The sequence below is a fragment of the Nomascus leucogenys genome, chromosome 5 (genome assembly GCF_006542625.1).
Source record: "Nomascus leucogenys isolate Asia chromosome 5, Asia_NLE_v1, whole genome shotgun sequence".
NCBI classification, from domain to species: domain Eukaryota; kingdom Metazoa; phylum Chordata; class Mammalia; order Primates; family Hylobatidae; genus Nomascus; species Nomascus leucogenys.
Window position 1 is genome coordinate 20,952,580 of NC_044385.1, and position 20,010 is coordinate 20,972,589.

Sequence of the window (20,010 nt, forward strand, 5' to 3'; positions counted from 1 at the left end):
AGGCTCCTGAGAAGGCAAAAAACTACACTCCCGCACCCCTGCCGAGGATGCAGAACTCTTGGGTCTAGAGCACATCTATCCTGCTGCAAAGTGGACCCAGAAGAGCACTGGCACTGCAGGAAGCATGGCGTGTGCCCTCAGCAAATCAGGCTGGCGTCACTGCCTGCCACTTGTCGCTGGCCTTGTATGCAGCCCTGTCAACAAAGGGGCATCATGCCAGCAGGTTAGGGTACACAGTGCTGTTGCCGGGGGTCCTGAGGTCCCAGCCAAAGGGTCCAACAGCATCACTGCTGTGGGATGGCTCTCAAGGCCATGGCAAGTCACAGCCAGGTCTCGAACGGTGTCCAGAAACCAAGTGATACTGTGAGTCTTTCACAAAACTAAGTTATTCCATTTATTATCCTCTATCTTGAAGCACGTACTTTACACTTTTGCACTGTTAAAATGCTCTTTTGAAAAGATAAAGTGATGGTATAAAGTGATCCTGCTTTGTTTTAAATGTTCTTACATGCAAAATTTTAAAAATAACCACCCCAAGCCCATTCACCCAACATTTGTTTTAAATTTTACCACTGAGATGAGGGACACAAAAGTTTGGGGGGGATGGGGCACAATGGTCCCAGAGAGAGCTTTGCTGCTGGTGTATTAACAGTATCCGAAGTGTACTGGCATCTTTGGGAAATTAAGCAACAAGAGCCAACAGCCTAAGCAATGCCTGTTTTCTAACATAAGAGAGTTACCTTACTTCTTAGGAAACCCAATGGAGTCTCATAAGCTATATTTAAAAGCAAAGTATTTTTCTGGGAGTAAGGGACTCCTAACCTTTTACCTTTGAAAAATAATAGGATACCCAAGGGTCCATTCCCTCTACTCTTCATTCCTAGCCCACTGACATGCTTTTTCTCATATGAGCATCTCCTTGTTTTCACAGGTCAAATTTCAAAATCCATTCTACACAGAATCAAATAATATTATTGCTTCCTATTTCTTTACTTTTTGTTTCCTGTCTTCCTCTCTCCCCTTTTCCTCTCTCCCCTTCTGCCTTAATGATGTGGATTGTAAGTTCCTGTGTGAAGGCCCCAGGAACCACCACAGTGCTATGCACAAAGCAGTGTTCAACGACTTCTGGCAAGTCTTCTCTAGTACCTCCTCTATCCACTAAAGTCTCAATTCTGTAGGTGTCCATTTCTCAATGTATAGGTACAGAGGAGATAAGTCATCTCCTCTGAACCTGCAAGACTGAAGGATAAATGGAAAAAGGGATGGAAAATACAGAAAAGAGCAAAAGAGACACAGGGGACAGAGGAAAAAGATCTAACATATGTGTAACTGGAGTCCCAGAAAGAGAGGAGAGAGAGAATAGTACAGAAGTAATATTTGAAGAAATGATGAAAATTTTCCAAAACTGATGGAAGCCACAGTTCAAGATGCTCTGTAAACCCCAAGCAGAATAAATACAAAGCAAACCACACTCAAGCATGTCACAGTCAAACTGCTAGAGAACAAAAACAAAAAGGAAATTGTAAAAGCAGCCAGAGAAAAGAAATAAGATATAATTTTCAAAGGAGCAGCCATGCAACTGATAGCCACATTTTCAAAAAAACAAACTAAGAAAACAATAGAGGAATATTATTAAAGTGATCAAAGGAAACATATTTTCAACATCGAATATTCTACCCAGCAAGAATACCTTAAAAAAAAAACAAAGTATGATGATATATTCTCTTTTCTTTTTTTTTTTTTTTTGAGATGGAGCTGTCGCTTGAGCTGGAGTGCAATGGCGCCATCTTGGCTCACTGCAACCTCCGCCTCCCCGGTTCAAGTGATTCGCCTGCCTCAGCCTCCCAAGTAGCTGGGATTACAGATGCCCACCACCATGCCCAGCTAACTTTTTGTACTTTTAGTAGAGACGGGGTTTCACCGTGTTAGCTAGGATTGTCTCCATCTCTTGACCTCATGATCCACCCTCCCTCACCTCCCAAAGTGCTAGGATTACAGGCATGAGCCACCGTGCAGAGCTATAATGACATTTTCGAAAAAATAAAAACTAGATCGGGTGTGGTGGCTCATGCCTGTAATCCCAGCACTCTGGGAGGCAGAGGTGGGTGGATCACCTGAGGTCAGGAGTTCGAGATCAGCCTGGCCAACATGGCAAAAGCCCATCTCTGCTAAAAATACAAAAATTAGCTGGGTGTGGTGGCATGCACCTGTAATCCCAGCTACTCGGGAGGCTGAGGCAGGAGAATCGCTTGAACCCGGGAGGCAGAGGTTGCAGTGAGCCAAGATGGCACCACTGCACTCCAGCCTGGGCAACAAGAGCAGAACTTCATCTCAAAAAATAAATCAATAAAAAATAAATAAAAACTAAAAGAATTCATGATTAACAGACTACATTGTAAGAGACAAGAGAGTTTCTCAGAGAAAAAGAAAATTATACCAAATAAAATTACAGAAATGCAGGAAGAAAGAAACACAAAAAAGGGCAAATATGTGGGTAAATCTAAATTCATATGGGCTGTACAAAGAAATAGTATCTTGTGGTGTTTAATATATCTTAATAATATCTAAAAAGTGTTCTAAGGTATTAGCATTATTGGAGAAGTGGTAAAAATAATCAATCACTTATTTTTATATTGTAATAGGTGAAGATGCATGCTGTAATCTCAAGAGTGATCACCAAAAGAACAGTAAAGGAATGTAAAACATAAGAGCTAACAAAGAGAACACATGCATGGTCATGCATCATATAACATTTCAGCCAACGGACTGCATATATGATAGTGACAGATTATATCATATTTTTACTATACCTGTTCTATGTTTAGGTACACAAATACCATTGTATTACAGTTATCTACTGTGTTCAGTACAGTAACATGTTGCACAGGTTTGTAGCCCAGGAGCAACAGGCTATGCCATACAGCCTGTTGTAGTAGGCTATACCATCTAGGTTTGTGTAAGTACACTCTATGATGTTCACACAATGATGAAACTGCCTAACAACACATTTCTCAGGCTGAATCCTTGCTAAGACACACATGAGGGCCAGGTGCAGTGGCTCATGCCTTTAATCACAGCACTTTGGAAGGCTGAGGCAGGTGGATCACTTGAGGCCACGAGTTCAAGATCAGCCTGGCCAACATGGCAAAACCCTGTCTCTGATAAAACTACAAAAATTAGCCGGGCATGGCAGCACACACCTGTAATTCCAGCTATTCGAGAGGCTGAGGCATGAGAATTGCCTGAGGTTGCTGTGAGCCAAGATCACGCCACTGCACTCCAGCCTGGGTGACAGAGCGAGACTCTGTCTCCAAAAAAAAAGAGAGGCATGACTATAATTTTAAGTCTTTGATTAATTTAAAAGAAGGCAAGACAGGAGAGAAAAAGGGGGACATAACAGGTCAAATAGTAAACAAACAAAAACTAAGATAGTAGATATAAACTTCAATACATCTGCAATTGCACTTAAATGTAAATGGCCTAAATATTCTCATTATAAGATTATCAGTCTGCACTTAAAACACACAAAAAACCAACTATATATGCTGCTCATAGATATGCATTAAACATAAGGACATTTTAAAAGTTAAAAGTAGAGGGGAGAAAAAAAAAGATAACATGCAAACATTACCCAAAACAAAGCTGGAATGTAGCTATAGTAATATCAGACAGTGAAGACTTTCACAGAGATGAAAACAGGCATAAGAACAAAGAGTCAATCCCTAGGAGGATATAAGAATTCTAAATCTGGCCAGGCGCGGTGGCTCACGCCTGTAATCCCAGCACTTTGGGAGGCTGAGGCGCGCGGGTCACGAGGTCAGGAGATCGAGACCATCATGTGCCTGTAGTCTCAGCTACTCAGGAGGCTGAGGCAGGAAAATCACTTGAACCCGGGAGGTGGAAGTTGCAGTGAGCCAAGATTGTGCCACTGCACTCCAACCTGGGCAACAGAGCAAGACTCTGTCTCAAACACAAAAAAAAGAATTCTAAATCTGTAGGCAACAAATAACATAGCTTTAAACCATATAAAGCACAAGTCAATAGACTAAAAATAGGTAAATCCACAATCTTGGCAGACTTTTTAATGCCTCTCTCGATAGCTTATTGAATAAGCAAACCAAAATCACTTAAAAATCTGATCAACATGAATAATAAACCAGACTAGACAGACAGATCACCACACTCAACATGAATTATTTTCAGGTAAACATGGAACATTTACCAAAATATTCCCATTTGGAATCAATGGCAAGACCCTTATTTTACAAAAGAGAAAACCATGGTAGGGCCCAAGGTCACACTAGAAGCACAGTTGTAATTAAAGGCCAGTTATTATGATGACCTAAAGTTCAGTTCTGACCCCATATCCAATATATGACCCTTTCTTTCACACCACTCTTTAATAAAATCCAATATCCACAGATCATCCTGCCCATAGCATCACAGTCATAATGTCCCATAGCCAAACTGGACTTAGGACTCATGCCCCGCCCCCATTTCAGCATCAAAATGAGCCCCTGGAATTGGAAAGCCCTTGACTTCCACTTCTATATAGCTGAATACCTACTGCTAACCTCGCTGAAAACCCGTCTGGGTCCCTGCAGCAGCCCTACCTCCCTGAGACCTAGAGCAATCCCTTTCCTTCATAACCCCGTGTAAAAACTTCCTAAAGTCTGTCAGTCTGCACCTGAAAAACACTTTTCCTCCATGAAGGGAAGAAAGGCTAGAGGTATTTTCTAGGAGAACAAAGTACAACAGCGCAACTGCAAACTAGATGATGACCCAACAGTAAGCTGTATATTTCACACTGCAGTGAAGAACATACTTAAAATAGTATGTATATGTCTCTCAAACTAAAGTATCTTGCCATGTGTATAGTTCATTCTAAGGATGTACGATACTAATTCTAATCTTTTCTGTTTCATTCTGTTTAACTTGTTTTTGTCTGTTTTGTTTTTTGAGACAGAGTCTCACTCCGTCGCCCCCACTGGAGTGCAGTGGCGCAATCTCAGCTCACTGCAACCTTTCCCTCCTGGGCTCAAGCAATTCTTGTGCCTCAGCCTCCCGAGTAGCTGGGATTACAGGTACACGCCACCACACCTAGCTAATTTTTGTATTTTTTTAGTAGGAACGGGGTTTCACCATGTTGGCCAGGCTGGTCTCAAACTCCTGACCTCAGGTGATTCTCCCACCTCGGCCTCCCAAAGTGCTGAGATTACAGTTAACTTGTTTTTTATATGCTGATCCTGACGCATTAAATTAATTTCACAGTTACTAAAGGGTCATAACCTACAGTCTGAAAGGTTCAACTGGGTGAGCTAGAAGGCCCAGAATTCCCCACTAGGGCCAGAACGGCACGTTCTTTCCTGACTTGGCTTCTCTTTGCTCCCATCCTGCCATCTCCAAGCCTGAAACATCACCTGTCAATTGCTTGGGCAACAACATGAGCGTCTCTGAATCATAGCTGTGGGCAATCCTCCAGCACACAGACACCCACAGATGACTCCATGCATCAGGCAGGTGTCAGCAAAGGCTCCAGAGGCTTCTGATGCTACAAAGCACCCAAGACCAGGGCTTCAACTCCGCTAACCCAGGCTCCCTCTGGCTGCCCATAATCCCCCACCCTCTGAGGAGAGCCCTCTACCTTTTTTTTCCCTACACATCTTCCTGTATATAACCCCTTCCACATCAGTCTCTGTCTTCCTTAACCCGTCACCCAAAAGGGTCTGACTTCTGCCTGCTTCGCCAGGACTTTATGGTGCTCCACCAGATTCTAATTCACCATCAAGACTTTCATTCTGACCACTTTTCCCAAACAGCCTGCATTAGCTCTACTGCTTCTCCCCACCCCACAAAGACTCCCAAGCGAGGACTGCACCAGTCCTGAAACATGTCAAACTCAGCCTTCCAGGGACAGGCTCACCAAGAGTCTAGAGTGAAGGGAAGAGGGAGGGGACAGAGAAAAGCTACCGATGTGAAAACAGGGTAGCTCCTGCCCTCAAAATCATGGGGAGAGAAGACAGCCTCCATTCAATATTTTAATAAGAAATAATACATGTTACCCAGCGACAAGCCAATGTGCAAAGCAGGTAACATGTCAAGTCTTCCAAGGGATAAGGACTATTAGAGGCCACCAGGGCAGTGATTCTCAAACTCATTCTGACAGCAGAACTCAGGAAGGTGTGATATTCTATGAGGGACTGCTTGAAACGTTACCCCAGGAAAAGGAAATAAGCAAATACTCTTGGCCATCACATAGATGACACTTCATAACTAAATTCCTGAATGGCTAAGTAACAGTGAATGCCAAATATTAAGGTAACAATTATGAAAGAAAACCTTACCGTTGAGAAAATTCTATCCAGTTAACCAAGTCTGCTCGGCACCTTGGAGAGGGGGGCCAGCCATCATTCAGTGTCAGAACCCACACACATTACCCAGCTCCCAGAATACCAGGCTCTCGGGGAGCACAGTACGTGAGCCTCTGCCCAGAACCAGTCTTGAACAAGTAGGATGGGGTTTCCAAAAGAGAATAGGCAGGAGCGGAGAACAGCATGTATGATGGATGGTGTATGGGAGGAGAAACATAAACCAGCAAAGAGACAGGCAGACCCATGAGAGTGCGTCTCCATGACCCCCCCAGACCAGCACCATCACGGACCACTCAGACCTCTGCTGCCTACAGCCCTGCAACTAACCACTCACCCAAGGTCAGGGTCCAAATCAAGCCACCAAAACTGTGGCTTGCATTAATTATATCACCTGGAGAACCTACTGAGGACAGCTGAGTGTTAAAGAAATGCAATCCCAGTAACTAACTTAGAGTGTACCACAGCAAAGGAGATGGCACTTTAACAGGAACATCTGGGCCAGCAAATTAGCAGCATCATGACAAACATGATGCTATCAAAGCAGACACAACTGCTATAAACCTTCACTATAAAATCACCCTTCAACTTGTATAAAAAGAGCGCACGTGTACTGGGCACAATGACAACTCAACCCCCCAAAGAAAAGTACAGAGAAATGGCTTTAAACAGCAGCAGCTGGAGGCCATGGCATCTTGTCACTCCACTCATCAGCCGCAGGCCTGTGGGGACCCAGCAAATGGGCTCCCTAAATGTCTGGTCCCAAGGGAAAGAAAGCCCTGCTGAGTTCCTAAACAGCCCCAGGGAAGAGCTTTACCTCACTGCCCAGCCTCCTTCCGGAGGCCTCCAAAGCAGCCGACTGCTAGTGAGCCTGAGGCAGGGGTGAAACAGAGATGCTGCAGACACCGCCTCCAGGCAAGGCCTGCCAGGCAGTCCAAGCTCAGCTCTTGGCACGGCATCGGCCCTGTACCAGCCCGCAGGGGAGGGCCAGGCAGAGCTGGAATCCAGTAACTGAATCATCCTCCCATGAAAAACTCCAGCCCTCACAACAGCTCATGCAGGGGCGGCCACCACCACCTGCTCCCCCGACGCACTCCCTGGGATATTGCTGGGCCGCCTAAGGCAGCCCAGGAGCACACAGCCACCTTACCTCCGAAGTTGGCCAGCCGGCCAATCCTTGTCACAGGCACCTTCCGCTCCCGGGCATGCTCGCTGAGCTGGAGGGAGACGAGAAAGAGACCTGTGGAATCAGCCAAGGGGACAGGACCAACCTTCAGAGGCTCCTGTTGCCCCCACATCTCCTCTCCACCCCACAGGCAGCAGCTCCGCCTGACAGCACACTCCACCAAGAGGGGGCCACTACGCTCCTAAAAACCCCAGACCACAGTACCCAGGAAAAGTCCCTAGAGCAGGGCCCAAGGCCATCACTGCTGTGGGCGGGAGCTCCCTCGGCCCTCCAGGGGCCTCCCGGACGCACCGTCTGTTTGTGCTGCTTGTTCTCGGGGCGAGCCTTAGCCTGCCGGGCCTTCTCAATGTCCTCGGCTGTGAGGCCCCCAACAGGGGATTGATCCTGGTGGAAGAACCTTTGCTGAAAGCCTGTGGCAGAGAATGAGTCTCTGGGGTTTGCAAAGAGCCTCCCGTTGGCCCTGCCCAGAGGGGAGGAGGCCTGGCCGGGGAACCCGGCTTCTCTAAAGGGTCCACTGGCCACGTAGGCAGGAGCTGGGCCCTCGCTGTGGGCATGACCCAGGGGCGGAGGCGCTGACTGGTCGGAGGCGGAGGCTGCAGAGAAGTCTGTGGAGGCTCCGGCTGCCTGCGGGACTGAGAAGTGGAACTCCCCTTCTGGGCCGTCGAAGTTCTCAGCAAAATATTCTTCACGTTTATCCTGACCCTGCAGGGAGCAAAGGCCAGCATTAGGAGAGCAAGAGCGAGCCAGGAGCTCCTCCCTGCCTGTCCCCTGCTGCCCAGGACAGCACAACACCAGCATCCCGCCCCTTCCCACCTCCAGAGGTGGCACAGTGCTGCACCTGAGGCCCGGCACCCTTCCCAGCCTGGGAGCCGGGACCTGGGCTCCAGCCCTGCTTCTGTTGGGGCTCTGCTGTGTGGTCCTGAGCACCTACTGTGTGCCCAGCCAGGGCCAGGCCAAGTGCACACTACACCCGCAGCGGGTTGCTCACCTATAAAACAGGGCCAAGGAGGCCTCCAGGGCTTTGGAGATGGTAAACCAGGGCGCATAAGACAGGGAAAGCTCTGAGAAGTGAACACACAGCCTAAGGCCAGCAAGGGGTGAGGGAAGCACACCGATGGGCCCACCTAAGCCCACAGCTTACTGCAGACATGGATGCCACCTACCAGCCGGAGTGTGCATGTAAGAGATTCTCACTGGAGAGGTGGTCACAACTAGGACCAGGCCTGGCCGTCCCTAAGAGCTCAGGGTACAGGGAAATGGAGGGACAGGGGAGAGGATACGCCGTGTTTTCTTTGTGACGGTCACCAAGGCCTGAGCTTTGGGCCCAGGTCCTTTCTGCTTCTGAACCAGGAGTGACCTTGAGTAAGCTCCTGACCCTTCTCTGCTACTTCCTCATCTGAAAATAGGGCTCCTCACAGTCACAGTTACTGGAGGCCACAGACAGGGCCAGGAAACAGCACCCAGGAGCCTATAATTAGAACAGCGCCAGCTTCTAGAGGGAGACCAGTGGCCTGGATTCCCGGCTTCAACTGAAACAAATGAAATGCGCAGGGTATGCAGACAGCAGGATAGCCAAGCCTCTCGTTCTTACTGTCTAAGATGTCACAGAATGGGAGGGAGGAGAGAGACAGGCTGTTACACTCACTTCAAAAAACAGGAAATTGAGGCAAAGACAGCTGATGTGCCGGTGAAGGTCACCAGGCAGCAAATGACAGAGCCAGGATCCAACACCCAGGCTGGCCCTGCTGGCTGCGACAATATTCTCAGAGTAGAAACAAGTTGTATTTACGCCAGTGCGGTGGCTCACACCTGTAATCCCAGCACTTTGGGAGGATGAAGCGGGTGGATCACCTGAGGTCAGGAGTTCGAGACCAGCCTGGCCAACATGGCAAAACCCCATCTCTACTAAAAATACAAAAATTAGCCAGGCATGGTGGCAGGCACCTGTAATCCCAGCTACGCAGGAGGCTGAGGCAGGAGAATCTCTTGAACCTGGGAGGCGGAGGTTGCAGTGTGCTGAGATTGCACTGCTGCACTCCAGCCTGGGTGATGGAGCAAGAATCTGTCTCAAAAAAATAAAAAATAAAAAAACCCAGAAGTCATATTTAAATTCACAAAGCCCCCAGGGAAGCCTTGCCAGTGAGGGAGCCTGGGCAGGGCCCTCCTTCTGCCCCATCACTCCCATGATGGTTCCCTGGCCCTGTGCTACTAACACCTGTCGGTGTCGCTGTGGAAGCCCAAGGCCAGTGGGGGGTCCCCAGGGCCCCGAGAGAACTCGGACTCAGTAAGTATCTGCTGAATTAATGTGGGAGCAACCTTGAGGGGCTGGAGGGAGACAGGCTCCTGGAGTCCACGACCTTCCTCCCCTCAGCGAGAAGGAAGACACGGAAAAGCGAAGCACTGAGGGAGTGAATGGCAGCGCACTGCGCGCGGCCACCCTGCTCCGGTGCCTCCTGGGTGGTGTGGCTCGTCACTCACCCCTACCTCCGAGTGACAGATGGGGAGGCCCTGCCCCTTCCAGACACGCTTTGGGAGCAGAGGGCTGGAGAATGCCTGAGTAGGAGGCCCTGCTCACCATTATGGCTAAGTCCTGCCCAGGCTGTCTCACTCCTGGGTGGGCCCAAGTGAGCTGGGCAACCTCACTTTCTGAGTGTCCCACAGGCAAAACACCCAAGAGTGAGGCCAAGGCCCCACACTCAGGCACCAAACCAGGCAAGGGGAGGGCAAGAGCATGGAGTCCAGGCTGGGAGGGGACAAGAATTCTGGTCCTGTCACTCGTTATGAGTCCTGCAGCAAATTGCTTTGTCTCAGTTTCCTCATCTGAGAAATGGGTGTGATGGTCCAGGCTGGCCCCCAACCCAGGACAGTGGTGAGGCTCGGAGGAGAGCACAGGTGTGAGGACTTCTGAACATTAAAGGCAGGCATGCTCGGTGACAGAGCCACTGTATCACCGTGGGATCCTCCCAGAGTGGCAGGGAAGGGCCTGAGGGTCCTAAACCTGAGATTGAGACGCCTGGGGGCTGCGACAGCCTCACAGCCTGCAGGAGGGCAGTGACCTTTGTCCAGAAATCAGCCATCTACAGAACAGACGTGGAAGGAGAGAGGCTGCGACACAACCTCCGATGCACACATGCCTAAGCACACACACACAGGTGCACGCGCACAACAGGCACACAAACACCCCCCACCCTGTCTCCTTGACTGTCAGGGAAGCTGCTGGCAACTGTGCAAGGTGACGCCATGGTGGGCAGTGCTCTGCTGTAGCCAGCCCTGTTTATAGTCACCTCCCCAGCACACGATTTCACTGAAAACCACCCCTTGGAGGTAAGACGTCAAGGCTTCCTGGACCTCGGCACAAAAGGTCATCTCCTCCCCCAGATGGCACAGGGATGAGAGAGAGGCTGGAGATGAAGCTGCTCTTGGAAGGGCTGTGCCAGCTGCCACCCAGGAAAGGAGAGCCCCCAATCAGGAGCCTAGAGACTCTCAGCAAACTGAAGGAGAAAAATGAGGCCAGGCCTTGGAGGAGGCTCAGCAGGCTCAGTGGGAAGGGCCTTTGAAGGCTGAGCCAGGCTGATGGACACATGCGCCCCAGTAAAAAACTGCACTGTGTGTCTCCAAAGTGCATACACTGAAACCTAGCCCCTAGTGTGATCGTATTGGGAGGTGGGGCCTTTGGGAAGTAATTAAGTCATGAGAATGAAGCCCTCCTCAATGGGATTGGTGCCCTCATAACAGAGGCCCTAGAGAGCCGCCTTGCCCTCTCCTGCCCCATGAGGACACAGTGAGAAGATGGCCATCTATGGATTAGGAAACAGGCCCTCACCAGACACTGAGTCTTCTGGCACCTTAATATTGGACTTTCAATCCTTTAGAACTTTGAGAAATAAGCGTGTGTTGTTTAAGCCACCAGTCTATGGAATTCTGTTATAGTTGCCACCGCCTTACACAGGTGCCCTGTCCCACCCTGGAAGGACTGTGGGATACATTAGCTAGTGGGCCTTCAGGCCCTGGCCACCACAGACCAGTTGCCATGGTCACAGCCCTTGGTCTCCCCCAGAGCTCCAGGTCCTGCCCTCTTCCTGCCAGCACCCCCCCCCACTGCCGGGCCCCCTTACCTGCACCTTCCCCAAGAACATGCCCATCTGCTCCACAGCCGTGGACTGCAGGGCCCTGGCAGCCATGATCAGCTCCCCTCCGATGCCCAAGTGCTGCAGGTGGGTTTCTACGGCCGCCTGGGTCAGCTTGACAAGGCCTTTGGCCACCATGATGGTGTCTCCCAATATGGCAGCCATCCTTCGAGGCTGGAAGAGAGGAGGCCAAGTCAGGGGAGGCCCCAGGCCTCTGCAGGCCAAACCCACACTACCAACTCCACACCAAACTCTGAGCAGAACGCCCAGAGGGCTGGTTTTTCCACTGATCTCCCCTTCTGCTAAGAGATAAGAAAGGGCCCAGGGCTGAAGGGAGACTCCACGTGACTCTGCACACTCCAGGGGAATGGAGCAGAAAGCCGTTGAGTCAGTGGTGCGGTGTGCTTGCTGCTTCCCACACATTTCCTCACCTGGGCCTCACAAGCACCCTACGGAAAACCTGAGGCACAGACAGGTGGCGTGATTCATGATTCGCAGCAGAACCAGGACTTGAGTCAGGCACACAGACTCCTAGTCTACAGTTCTTCCCTCTGGACCAAAACTGCCTATTGGGACAGGAGCATCCAACTCCCAAAGAACTTCCCTGCAAGGTCCAGGGGACCACTCACGGCATTGGCGCTCCAACCCGAACCCTCAGGGGCTGAGGCTGCCTGTCCCTGCCCAGCCACCATTGCTCTGCCCAGTGAGGCCTGCGACAGATATCCACAGACCAAGGGACAACCAGAGCCCCTCCCTGACCCCTCAGGGTCGGCCCACCCTCAGCTTCAACTATTCACCAAACCGATGATTTCAAACTGCAGTCCAGACGTCCAGACCCACAGTGCAATCAGTTTGGAAGATCCTAACCACCATTCAAAAGAAATGAACAACCACCACCACCACCAAGCACCACTACCACCACCATCACCACCACCGCCGCCGCCACCACCACCACCAAGCACCACTGCCGCCACCACCAAGTACCACCACCACCACCAAGTACCACCACCACCAAGTACCACCATCACCACCACCAAGTACCACCACCACCACCAAGTACCACCACCACCAAGTACCACCATCACCACCACCAAGCACCACTACCACCACCACCACCACCACCACCATCACCACCACCGCCGCCACCACCACCACCACCAAGTATCACCACTGCCACCACCAAGTACCACCACCACCAAGTACCACCACCACCAAGTACCACCATCACCACCACCAAGTACCACCACCACCACCAAGTACCACCACCACCAAGTACCACCATCACCACCACCAAGTACCACCACCACCACCAAGTACCACCACCACCAAGTACCACCATCACCACCACCAAGCACCACTACCACCACCACCACCACCAAGTACCACCATCACCACCACCAAGCACCACTACCACCACCACCACCACCACCACCACCATCACCACCACCGCCGCCACCACCACCACCACCAAGTATCACCACTGCCACCACCACCAAGTACCACCACCACCAAGTACCACCACCACCAAGTACCACCATCACCACCACCAAGTATCACCACCACCACCACCAAGCACCACTGCCACCACCACCAAGTACCACCACCACCAAGTACCACCATCACCACCACCAAGTATCACCACCACCACCACCAAGCACCACTGCCACCACCACCAAGTACCACCATCACCACCACCAAGTATCACCACCACCACCACCAAGCACCACTGCCACCACCAAGTACCACCACCACCAAGTACCACCAAGTATCACCACCACCACCACCAAGTACCGCCGCCACCACCACCAAGTACCACCACCACCACCAAGTACCACCACCACCAAGTATCACCACCACCACCACCAAGTACCGCCACCACCACCAAGTACCACCACCACCACCAAGTACCACCACCACCAAGTACCACCATCACCACCACCAAGTATCACCACCACCACCACCAAGTACCGCCACCACCAAGTACCACCACCACCACCAAGCACCAACACCACCAAGTGCCATCACCACCACCAAGCACCACCACAATGCAGAATCAAAAAGGAGGCATCAAGGAGCACTGTGGGTAGCTTTCTTAGTTCACATGTCCTACTTTCAAAGTGGCAAATAAATAAGCCATCTAAAAAAGTAGACACTGAACAGTACTTAGTTGTGCCTTTCTTCCTGCCTAAACAGTTGCATCCTACATACCCAGTGAACTCCCAACTGGTGCCAAGCCCCACCCTAGACAGTGGCGCCAGAGCCAGGAAGCAGAGATGGTGAGCGCCCACTCTGCTGGAAGGAGGGCCCGATAAGGGGAAATACCCCACGGATATATGGCCCTGCATACTGGGAGGCAAAAGCTGTTCTTCTCAAATCAATAAACACAGACTGCTAATAAACGGATGCTGCTAATAAACACAGTCTGTCATTTGTGAGCAGAATAACATGTAGACTCATTTCAAAACCACAGCCTGTACCCACCCCCCTTTGACAAATATCGCTGACCTACTGTTCAGGGGCCACACCCATACCTCCCCTTACCATACAAAGTGAACCCTTCACACCTCATCAACATCAGGTACTTTTTTTTTTTTAAGAGAGGGGTCTCACTATGTTACCCAGGCTGGAGTGCCATGGCTGTTCACAGGCATAATCATGGCACCCTATAGCCTCAAATTCCAAGGCTCAAGTGATCCTCCCACCTCAGGCTCTCAAGCAGCTGGAATTACAGGCCTGCACCACCATGCCAGCTTAACACCAGGTATTTTTCTGCAAGGGAGTCTCTGCTCTCATAGAAGTAGAAAGGAGGGAAGGGGGAATAACTACCAGAAGGAAACATCTGTCCAGAACTTTTCTCACCTTCTGTTTTCAAAAATGAGGTCTCAAAACCCTACTTCTAATGCACCACAATCCCAAAGTGCCTCATAATTCAACGATCCCACAATTTCGCTGCAAATCCCTTCCAGGGGTGTACCAAGAACCAGGCACACAGCTACACCAGGAGGTATTTTCATCATGATTTTAAAGAAATAAAAGCCCTCAAACACATGTAATACACAAGTTAAAAATCCTATCAGCACCGTGACTTCATCTACAAGTACCAGGCACTCTCTAGGAACACCAGTCTCCCACCCACCCTACTTCTTCCTGCTGCTCCATGAGCACGTTTTTGGGGTCTCACCTGTGAGTAACTGAAATGGAGCATTTGGGATCTGTGCCTCCTTGGTACAGCGGCCTCCTGAAGGCCTCCGTGTGCCTGCCTGCTCTCCTCTGAGGAGGGGACAGCCAAAAGAGTGACCACAAATGATAAAGCAGTGGGGGTGGGAGACAGGTGCTCATGTTTGGGAGTGTCCACTAGCCAGGCATGAAACCAAAATAAAGTCATCCGGAGGTTCCTTCAACACAAGTTCACTGACCTCTCCCAGGGCTCTGGGCTAGTTCCTGCAGGCCCTGGATGAACCTGCCCTGACCCAGGGCTCATGGCAGCATGGCATGCCCGTACCTCTATAATGGGCACAGACACCAGGGAGACAGCTAGGGGCCAACTGATGCTGAGACACCAGGATCGGAGGCAGAGTGGAAGAGACGACCTGGAGCCGGGACATGGGGCTCCAGGCCCACGCCCACCAGCTGCTGCTGCCCAGCATGTGGCTCGACCTCTTCCACCCCTCCTCAGTAGCTCAGTACGGAAGGGCTCTGGGTGCCTCATCAGACCCCTTTTCTGGTCCTAAGGTGCTAACCTGCTCTAAGGGGCTTTTGTGGGGTTGATAGTCTTTTTGATTTATTTGGGTGGCATGATGGTTATTTTTGGCTATCCTACGGCGATGGCTACTGAGGAGTATCCTGAAACAGGAGGATCAAATATTGACAGCTGCAGGGCTTTATTATTAGGACTATTAATGGAGTTGATGCTGGTTCGGTGACTAGTTGAGCATGATGGAGTGGGGATCACGATTGAAGTAAATAAATGTCTTTATTGAAGTGTCCAGAGAGAAAAAGAACCATGATAAATGCAGCTTCCCAACCCCACAGACAGGGGTTGAGAAAGCTGCACGAGGCTGTGTTCCCGCCACAGGAGGGCGTTTTCTGGCCAAACTTTCACTCTCTGACCTTTCAGGGACACCGTCTCACTCATGCTGGAGACAAGGCTCCGACTCAGGGATCCTGACCTGCACACGAGCTGGAAATTATCTGGGTCATGGAGACCTTCAAATCTAGTCTCCAAAACCAAAAGACACCCCCATGGGCTGTCTAACCGGCCAGATACAAGAAGATATATCAATAGGAAAATGAGTTGTGTCCTTTTTAAAAATGAATTCAACAGTCAATCCTGACAGACAGCAGATGAGAGTATCACACACTGTCTACTCAGGACCCACTGGGAGGAAAGAATTTTACTCTGAGGATCCCTTATACACTCCAAGTCCCCCCTTCACAGCCAGAACTCACTGTCTGTTACTCATCTCCTCTATGACAGCAGGCCAGGGATGTCATCTGCATTACCAAGCCACTGTTCAATCTCCTCCATAAATACAGAGCACAGTATTGTAAACCAGCTCCTCCCCAGCAAAGCATGGTGTCTGTTCTCTCTAAAAGCCAAGGACCCACCGTCCTCTAGTCTCTTGCAGTCATATCTGCCACCAAAGCCTAGACATGACTGGTATAAGAAGCTAGAAGCAAGTGGCACAAAAAGCCGTTCTTCTGGGCAAAGTGTGAACCGGGGCGGGGCGGGGGCAGGAAGATTGTGAATCAGGGAGAGTGTGAACCAGGAGAGTTTAGGGAGAGCATGAACCAGGGAGAGCAGGAGCCAGGGAGGGCGGGAGCCAGGGAGAGCAGAAGCCAGGAAGAACAGGAGCCAGGGAGAGTGTGAACCAGGAGAGTGTGAACCAGGGAGTGTGTGAACCAGGGAGGGGTGGGGAGCCAGGGAGAGTGTGAACCACGGAGAGTGGGAGCCAGGGAGAGTGAGAGTCAGGAAGAGTGAGAGCCAGGGAGAGTGGGAGCCAGGGAGAGTGACAACCAGGGGAAGTGAGAGCCAGGGAGAGTGAGAGCCAGGGAGAGTGGGAGCCAGGGAGAGTGGGAGCCAGGGAGAGTGCGAGCCAGGGAGAGTGCGAGCCAGGGAGAGTGCGAGCCAGGGAGAGTGGGAGCCAGGGAGAGTGTGAACCAGGGAGAGTAGGAGCCAGGAAGAGTGGGAGCCAGGGAGAGTGACAACCAGGGAATGTGAGAGCCAGGGAGAGTGAGAGCCAGGGAGAGTGTGAGCCAGGGAGAGTGTGAGCCAGGGAGAGTGTGAACCAGGGAGAGTTGGAGCCAGGGAAAGTGGGAGCCAGGGAGAGTGGGAGCCAGGGGGAGTGGGAGCCAGGGAGAGTGTGAACCAGGGAGAGTGGCAGCCAGGGAGAGTGGGAGCTAGGGAGAGTGTGAACCAGAGAGAGTGGCAGCCAGGGAGAGTGGCAGCCAGGGAGAGTGGGAGCCAGGGAGAGTGGGAGCCAGGGAGAGTGGGAGTCAGGGAGAGTGACAACCAGGGGAAGTGAGAGCCAGGGAGAGTGAGAGCCAGCGAGAGTGGGAGCCAGGGAGAGTGGGAGCCAGGGAGAGTGGGAGCCAGGGAGAGTGGGAGCCAGGGAGAGTGTGAACCAGGGAGAGTGGGAGCCAGGAAGAGTGGGAGCCAGGGAGAGTGACAACCAGGGAAAGTGAGAGCCAGGGAGAGTGGGAGCCAGGGAGAGTGGGAGCCAGGGAGAGTGGGAGCCAGGGAGAGTGGGAGCCAGGGAGAGTGGGAGCCAGGGAGAGTGGGAGCCAGGGAGAGTGGGAGCCAGGGAGAGTGGGAGCCAGGGACAGTGGGAGCCAGGGAGAGTGGCAGCCAGGGAGAGTGGGAGCCAGGGAGAGTGTGAACCAGAGAGAGTGGCAGCCAGGGAGAGTGGCAGCCAGGGAGAGTGGGAGCCGGGGAGAGTGGGAGCCGGGGAGAGTGGGAGTCAGGGAGAGTGGGAGTCAGGGAGAGTCCATGCTGAGAAGCCTTCCCCAGGGCAGCTGTCTGCTGCAAGCCTAGCACCCCAACCACCTATAGGTACCTCCTATAGGAAGTACGTCCCAAACTGACCTTACCACCCACACCTCATCCTCCCAGGGCTCCCACCCTGAGGAATGCGGCCACCACACACTTCTTTCAAGCCTCCTCCCCTGCCCTCGAGCATCTGATATTCCCAGTGGGTGATGCAGCAACCGTTCACCATGGCTCTGCCCTTCCCTCCACTGCCTTTAGGTTCCAGCCAGGCCAACCCATTCCTGGAACCAGAGAGGCTTCCTCCTGCAGGCCTGTGCACAGGAGGCACACCTCCTCTCCTCCTCCCGGATCTCAGCACCAACATCACCTCTCCTGGGAAGGCTTCCCTAACATGCCTCCCAGCACCCTGTGCCCATCCCCTCCAGCACAGCAGTGACCACTTCCTGAATCTGCCTAACTCTCTCCCCAGTCGGATGTCAGCCACAGGACAAGGACTACAAGGACCATTAGCCATAGGACAAGGACCACATCTGTCTTCCTCTCTCCAGCACCGAGCACCATGCTCAGGACTGAGCAGACAGGTCATCAATATTTGTCAAAGGAAATGAACTCAGCTGGTCCCTCTGAAGTTTGAGAAAGCCTGCTATTCTCTGGCTGCCTCACACCTGCTGACAACTTTTACTCCACATACAGAATCAAGGGCCTCTCAGGAGGCTGGTCTGAGGCACTGGTCCTCAAGCTGCTGCGAACGGCTCAATCACCTTAAGACTAGTCCAGAGTGCTGGGCCACACCCCTAAGGGTTCCATCTCAGCAGGTCTGGGTGGGGCCCGGGAATCTGCATCTCTAACAAGTTCCCAGGTGCTGCTGACACTGTGGGTCCCAGGAACTTACTTTGAGAACCCCAGTTCTGGAGGAAGAAAGGGAAGGGGAGCAGAGGTAGCCCATGCCTATGGCCAGGCAGGACGCCTCCACGGAGACCCTTTCCTAAGAGTCTCCCCCTGCAACCCTCTTCCCAAGAGTCTGGCTTTGCCCTTAGGCGGAAGTCTTCCACCTGCCCCTTCTTTTTCCATTATTCTTCAAGAAACGGAAAAAGGAAATCAAAAGTGAATGAGCTTAGAGACTGTGACCCACAGAGCAGACCTCCAAAGGCTCTCAAGACTGTCACTTCAAGGATGCTTTGGCAAGGACTGTTTAATGATATTCAGGACACCCTGAGGGGCTGGCAGTGGCCTTCTGCTCCCCTCCCAGCCAGGAACTGTCTTTTCACTTTGGGCATGAACATTCTCGATTTCTAGCCTGTGTGGGCACTGAAACATTCCTTTACATCCTTGAAATTTTTCCTTTTTTACTCTTAGAAAAAGAAAACAATTGACTGTTTCCTCCAAGGACTCACAAGAATGTATGTGTTGGGGCAAAGACTTCAAACTTCTGAACCAAACTCCATGAGTCTCTTTAGATGTAACCTTCACCTCAGTCTTTACGATCACACACCAGGGAGCATCACTCAAACATCTCGGGCAACTCCCGGCTTCTATCTCGCGAGGTCCAGCTGCAGGGTCTCTGTCAGTAGGTCCTGAAATATCCTCACCTGCTACCAGTTTTCAAAGACAACTGAACACATGAAGAACCCAGGAGATGAGAAAGAGGGAAAAAAGCCTCCGTCCTTCCCGTCAGTGAGCCCCAGCGCAGGCCTGCTGAGTGAGGCCTTCACAGCGGGAGCCCAGAAGCTCAAGAGTCTACCCCAGGGCTGGGCTCTCAGAGCTGACCCCAAAGAACACATCTTCCAGGAAGTCCCCTCTCCCCTTCTCCTCAGGCCCTGCCTGGCAAAACCTGTCAAATTACATCTACCTAAAAACAGATGTGAACATTCACTACACAAATGTAAACATCACAACCTTGCCTAAGATTAGTTAGCTAAACGGTGGAATATTCATAGGAGGGCATGCCACACAGTCATTGAAAATGACACTGTGGGCCGGGCACAGTGGCTCATGCCTGTAATCCCAGCACTGGGAGGCTAAGGCGGGTGGATCACAAAGTCAGGAGTTCGAGACCAGCCTAACCAACATGGTGAAACCCCATCTCTACTAAAAATACAAAAGTTATCCAAGCGTGGTGGCATGCGCCTGTAATCCCAGCTACTCGGGAGACTGAAGCAGGAGGATGGCTTGAACCCGAGAGGCGGAGGTTGTAGTGAGCCAAGATCATGCCACTGCACTCCAGCCTGGGAGACAGAGCCAGACTCCATCTCAAAAAATAAACAAAATAAAATAAAATAACATTGTGAAAGGTGTTTATTGACAAATAAAGTGTATAATATATTCCCGGGAAATAAAAAG

At 51.3% G+C, this 20,010-nt stretch overlaps 1 protein-coding gene across 3 annotated transcripts in view; it reads right to left on the minus strand.

Annotated features, from left to right (window-relative positions):
• Positions 1–20,010, minus strand: part of COQ8A (coenzyme Q8A) — a 46,670-nt gene that overhangs the window by 13,110 nt on the left and 13,550 nt on the right. For all 3 annotated transcript variants that reach the window (XM_030812779.1, XM_030812778.1, XM_030812780.1), the window contains exons 2-4: positions 11,670–11,855; positions 7,846–8,256; positions 7,519–7,585 (exon numbers count right to left, since the gene is read on the minus strand). In XM_030812779.1, the coding sequence (XP_030668639.1) occupies positions 7,519–7,585; positions 7,846–8,256; positions 11,670–11,846 (655 nt within the window). In that variant the 5' untranslated portion in view covers positions 11,847–11,855. The remainder of the gene's footprint in view (positions 1–7,518; positions 7,586–7,845; positions 8,257–11,669; positions 11,856–20,010) is intronic.